Source organism: Haliaeetus leucocephalus, unplaced genomic scaffold (genome assembly GCF_000737465.1).
Source record: "Haliaeetus leucocephalus isolate CR32 unplaced genomic scaffold, Haliaeetus_leucocephalus-4.0 Scaffold944, whole genome shotgun sequence".
NCBI lineage: Eukaryota > Metazoa > Chordata > Aves > Accipitriformes > Accipitridae > Haliaeetus > Haliaeetus leucocephalus.
Genome location: NW_010973380.1, coordinates 1,902,899 through 1,909,007, shown reverse-complemented (window position 1 = coordinate 1,909,007; position 6,109 = coordinate 1,902,899). Strand labels below are relative to the sequence as shown.

General features: G+C 42.1%; 1 protein-coding gene across 6 annotated transcripts in view; it reads left to right on the top strand.

Annotated features, from left to right (window-relative positions):
• BRF1 (BRF1, RNA polymerase III transcription initiation factor 90 kDa subunit) overlaps positions 1 to 6,109 on the top strand; it is a 176,013-nt gene that overhangs the window by 85,602 nt on the left and 84,302 nt on the right. For 5 of the 6 annotated variants that reach the window (XM_010584132.1, XM_010584137.1, XM_010584135.1 and 2 more), the window contains 2 exons: positions 2,510 to 2,659; positions 4,273 to 4,366. In XM_010584132.1, coding sequence (XP_010582434.1) covers positions 2,510 to 2,659; positions 4,273 to 4,366 — 244 coding nt within the window. The remainder of the gene's footprint in view (positions 1 to 2,509; positions 2,660 to 4,272; positions 4,367 to 6,109) is intronic. The other variant, XM_010584136.1, reaches the window with a different exon arrangement.

Here is a 6,109-nt window from a genome sequence, read left to right as displayed (position 1 = left end):
CTGGGGCGGCTGCGGGCGCTGGGGGCACGGCCGGGGCGGAATTGGTTTAAGTCAGGGAAAGTCGCAGGGGGTTTTTTTTTCGTCCCCCTGGTTTTTTCGCAGCCCCCAAGCCGCCGCCGCGCCCCGGTTGTGCGGGCCCTCCGGGCCCCCGCCCGCCTTCCGCGGGTGTTTCGGCGGGGACTGACCCCCCCTCGGCCGCCCCCCGTCCCCCCCGTGCCCGTTCCTGTTCCCGTGGGGGTGGGCTGGCAGCGGGGCACGGCACCGGCTCCTCTCCTCGGGCCTGCCGTCCCGGTGTAGCTGTTTTGGTGGGCAAGTCGCTCTTTTAAACAGTTTTCCGAGAATTTTTTCTATATTCCCGTTAATGACTACGTGGTGTTGGTGTTCTTCCAAAAGTCCGAGTCGTGAGTGGGCTAGGGAGAGAAGGGAAAGGCTTCGGAAAAACAGATGCTCCCTTCTTAAAAACTAAAATAAAGTTTTTCTTCTATCTGCTTCATGGCCCCCACAGTCACCGTTCAGGAAAACCGACGGGTTTTGTCCCACTCGAACCTGCTCCTGTGCAAGGGTTTCAGTCCCAGGTGTCTCCCTGAAGGCAAAGGGGACTCGGTGCTTCTGCAGTACCCGTGGAAGGAATCAACGTGTTTGGGTTTTACAACTTCTGAAAATTACTATGTTTTTTTTTTAAATGTTTGCGTCCATGCAGGACATGTTTATGTTAACCTTGGCCCTGCATTTAGTTTATATATTGGTAGTATTACTTTCTAGCCATTTATGGCCTCTTTGAGGCTTTTCGCTTAAAACCCACCGGTATATTCATTTTCTGGCTGTTTGGTAGCTTCAGAATTTAAATTAACGACATGCAATATTTTGTCAAATGACCTGTGGGCATGAATGCCAGCAGAAATGTCTGAACAGCTACAATGCGAATGTGTAAATGCTTCCGAAACTGGGCTCAGAAGAAAAAGCTGTGAATTGCCTTGCTCTGCTCCGCTCCAGTGGCCAGAGAAGCTGAACTTGGGCCCTCTCCAGATAAGAAGAGATGGAAAAGCAAACTGGGCATTTCTTTGTAACATCACGCACGTTTCTGTAGTGCAAAGAGGAAAGTTTAAATGTCTGTTGAATCCCAGGCTATCACTTCTGAAAGGTTTTTTTTGTTGTTGTTGTATTTTGGAATTGGTCATTTCTGTTGAGTACAGTTCTATAAAATCCTACTTGGAAATGCAGAACAACTGCCTTGTAAGAGTCATGGGGATCAGTTAATCTTCCCTAAACCTTTGATTTTTAGGGTCATGTTTAGGAGGTGACTGTGCTCTGGCATTTCTTCAGTTTTGAGGGAGACGTCTTTGGAAGTTTTTGCTTGATAAATGCTTTCATTTAAATGCTTCTGCAGGGCTGACAGGCGTAATCACCTACGGTGTGATCTCGGTAATTATGGATAGCAACAGGGCATCATTGTTAGAACTTGGTGCTAAATGAAACTGCTTTGATTAATTGTAAATCCGTAAGATTGTTCCAGTGTTTCGAGCTGAATTTTCATCTTTATCAGTTTAAGTGCCCACACAGGGGATCAGCTAAGGAAATTGAGTTGAGACTAATAGTTAACAATTTACCATACATCATGGATTTTTGGTCCAGTGATAAAAGGCTGGCAGGAAATGAGAAATTGATACCTCAAATAAGAGTAAACATGTGTTAAGTGTAGCTTTTACAAGATGGTTTGATAAATTATAAATTGGTTTAGGAAAAGCACAACCTGTACTGACATATTTCGGTTAGTTTGAAGCTGATAACACCTACACTTGAAATAAGTTTATACATCTGAAGGCAGATCCGTGGCTGATCTAAATTGTCATAGCACTGTTGACGTTAATTAGGTTCCAGCAATTTATGCCGATGGAGAGTATGTCTTAGGATCTGTAATAAACAGTGTTCTGTGTTGTTGGAATATGAGTCTGAGAAGGAGCTGGAATTAACTTTGAAGGTGTAAGTAGACTTTTGTTAGGGACATGGGATTTTAAGCAAACAAATTTCTTTCAAAGCTTAGTTTGTAGTTAGGTGGGAGATGACACATGCAAGTTACCTGATATGTTACTTTGCAGGAGATGTTAAAAGTTTTGGGTCTAAGTTATGTCCTCATTTTACAAAAGCGTTGTATGTTACGTCCTCATTCTGCAAAAGCTTTGTGCATAATTTCACTGATAGCTGTAACACTGCTCGCGTGTTGGAGTCAGCATGTGCAGCCTTGGACCCTGAAAAGCATGTAAGAAAAACTTTGTGCAGTGCTTTAAAGGTCTCTTGTCTATAAAGCAAGAAAGGATTTTGTTTTAGCTTAACTAAAAAGGTGCTTCTAAAGCCTAGTGATCAGAGGATCTGGCCCAGCAGCACAGTCCATGTTGTTTGCCAAGACGTGAAGCAAGCCAACGGTGACAGCCCCGCAGTACTGCTGCTCAAGTACTGCGTTTCCTAAATCAAAGGTTAGGATTAGAAATAAGTGTATTACTTTCTGTTGCAGATCCGTGTTTATATATTCCTCGTTTTGCACACATGCTTGAGTTTGGGGATAAGAACCACGAGGTGTCCATGACGGCTCTGAGGCTGTTGCAGAGAATGAAGCGGGACTGGATGCACACCGGCCGCCGGCCTTCGGGGCTCTGCGGAGCAGGTATGTCAGACACTGGGTGTACTGCTTCCCCCGCGGTGGGTTGGACGGGGGAGTCTGGGAGTTGGGAACAGATGAGGACTTTCTCATTTCCTGGGGGATGCCATGTTCTCTGGGTTTCGTGCTGTCAGGCACCTACAGATTATATAGGTCTTCACAGAAATAGTTTCTGAAACTCAAACTTCATTTTTGCCCTTGCTCCTACATTACTTGCTTAGATCCTTTGTATCTTACTTTTTGGATTTTTTAACCTCCTTTCTGGTGCTCTTCTCGCCCACACTCTCTGCAAGCTCTAGCTGCTAAAAGGTTTTTTTGTCAGCTAAAATGACACCATTAGTGCAAGCGCTTTGATTTGTGTCTTTACACAGTGTCTTATGCAAGAAATGCCCTCTTTGACCTGTTCTGTGAAATTATTTTCCTCTCCTTCTTCATCTTTTTCAAGATCCATTGCTGTCATGATGCTTACAAAAAACCTACCGGTTTGGGAGGGCTAGGTTGAAAGGTAGTCAGTACCAGCCAGTGAGGTCAGAGTAACGAAGAGCGTAGATAGTCACAGAGTTCATGTATGCGCTTTATTTTATTTAAAAGGTCTTACATGTGCATGCTGGAATGAGAAATAGCGCTCAAACCTTAGGGAACCCAGGCCTATGCAATCTTCTTGAAATTTCTAGCCTCTTTGTTAATAGTACTTGCTTATTGCACCTTCCTAAAAATTTGAGTACAGACTCTGGGAGACCAGCCTGGTCTTTGATTCACTACATAGACTATATCCATATGAGGAAGTAATTTGATTCAACAGACATGGATCAATAGATTGAAGCAGGTGGTGCTGAGTGCCCTACATCCATCTATGCAATACGCAGTTCATGTGGTGTACTGTGGACTGGGTTTAGTTTGGTTCCCTGGCCTAAATGTCTGTGTCACGCGTTGTTTGAAGGACCAGCTGTTAGTTCAACCCCTGATGTTCCCATTAGGAACTGGAGCACTTCAGACGTGCACCTGAAGTGGAGCTCTGGTTTGGTTTCCTCTGAAAGGAAGCACTTTTGCATGCTTAAAACTGTTCTGCGCACTGAGCCACTGCACCATGAGTGGGTGTGATGCTTCAAAACGGAGCTAGTGCTCTGACTCAACACACTAATGTAAATGCAGCCAGCACTAGTTATCTAGCTGCATAGAGGGTCTTGCAGGAGAGCGTTTGGGCACTAGCAAGACAGTGATAGTGGTGACAGCGGTGAGGATAACAGCTTAAGCAGATTCAGCGTTTCGCTGGAGACCTTTTTATTCAGGACTAGTAAATTCTGCTAAAAAGATGATAACTTTGAAAATACATGATCAATGAGATGTTCTTGTGCTTTATTTTAAGTAGCTGACCGTGGTTTCCCAAATATTAAAGCATAGGATTTTTCAGGGTGCAATTTGCAATCAGCTTTATTGGCGAGGAAGCAAAGTTTCTAAAGTCAAGTCAATCACCTGTATCCAGGGATGCAGCTGAGCACAAGCATTTACAGGTCTTTAGCTGAAGGCAGGGACGAAGAGAGGGTATAGTTATCTGTTTTCTGCTTTTCTTTGGGAAATTTTCCTCTTTTTGACATTGACTTTCCCTGCTTATTCTCTAGCTCTGCTAGTGGCAGCAAGAATGCATGATTTCCGACGTACTGTTAAAGAGGTCATCAGGGTGGTCAAGGTTTGTGAGTCTACATTAAGGAAAAGGTCAGTGCAGTCTTACTGCTTTTATCTTTCGTTTACAGTACTGAAAAGTGGTGTAGTCTAAAATGAATGTATATCGGAGAAAACCAGGTTCTTTTCCTTTTCAGAAGTGCCAAGAATAAAATAAGTACACCATGTTTTAGCGGGTCATTTTTAAGTACTAACACCTGCCTCTTATGTAAGGCCTCACATGCTTAGCAAAGATGGTGAGGAGCACTGTGCCCATTTAACAGGTGAAGAGTTGAAGGCAAAAAAACGTTGTGTCAGAAATGTTAACAGTGTTGTCATGTCCTCAGAAGAAATAATTGATTGATTCTCAAAGCTGAGGGCATACTGTGGCATTTTTTTTTCATTAATCTAGAATACAGTGCTGAAAAGTCTCGTCCTTTAGCTGTTATTGAACAGAGCTTTTCAAAATATTTTGCTGAAATGTTCATTTTTGATAGTGTTGCACTGCTAATAAATAGAAGACAGCGCAGTGAGTCTAATGGTAAGTTCACTGGAGGGGTCCGAAGTGGAATTATCAGCAGAATGTGAGCCTGAAAGTGGGAATTTCCCAAGTGCTTTTGACATGTTTGGGTTTTTTTTAAAGATCTAGTAGTATTTCCCATATTTTGATGAAGTAAGCAGTCACCCTGTTTCCCTCATTTTAGTTCTGAAAAGTTGTAACATTTTCTTTCCCATAGGTTCAGTAAAAAAAATGACCTAACTGTGAAATACCATGCTTTCTGTTGCCCCCGGTTGGAAATTTTTGTACCACCAATATATTCTGAAGTTTGTTCCACCAAGGTCTGTCTTTAGAAAGCTGCCCTGGCGTGTCTCTTTCTCTCCATCTCACTGAGACCAGCTTAAGCACATCCAGCCGAGTCTAATACTTGTTAATAATGCTCACTTCTTAATTGTGAAAAGTATTTTTGCCCCAGATCTTCATTTGTGGAACAGGAGTGATGCTATTTCCCTACCATGCGTGTGTGGTATAGGGATAAATTTAAAGTGTTTGAAGTGCTTCAAGGTACTACGACTATAAGGATGGAGCAGTACAAATGCCACTTTTTTTATCTGGTCAACAGGTCATGTGTTTTAGTATGTGTTTTGTATGATTAATGATATATGCCCCCACAATCTACTTCAAGATGCTTTGGTTAAATAGTTAAAGAGTTTGTTCTTACTAAGAAAGTAAGCATAATAAATTAGAATTGGAAGGAAAATTAATTTGAGCAATTGTTTCAAGCGAAGAAATCTTACTTCAAAATTCATGCTTTGAAATGTTTACTCAAGTCACACACATCAACTAAAATGACAGCGTTATTTACTTTGACAGGGTAAATGTGACAGCTGAATTATTTTCAGGCAGCTATAATTACAACTATTTATCATGAATCTATAAATTTGATTGATGTTTTTCAAATAAGAGCATGTTATATAGTATTTAACGAAGACAAATAAAAAAATACCTTTGAATAACTCTTTCTGCACTCCATTTTTTTCCTCTTCTTTCAAGAATTCCTCTCAAAATGCCATCAAGTAGAAGTTGTCTAAATTAACAAGAACTTGTTTCACGTTCTTAAAAATTTCCTTGCTTCTCAGTTTGATGTACAGTTTTATTTCAATTATTGCTATAGTTACTCTGGTTTGTGACGAGCTGTTGCTGCTCTGTGCGTTGTGAAGGTGTTGAGTGTGGTTGGGTGAACCCTCATTGATGGGTGGCGTTGGATGCTGCACTCACTGGTGATGGCTTTGTCCTGA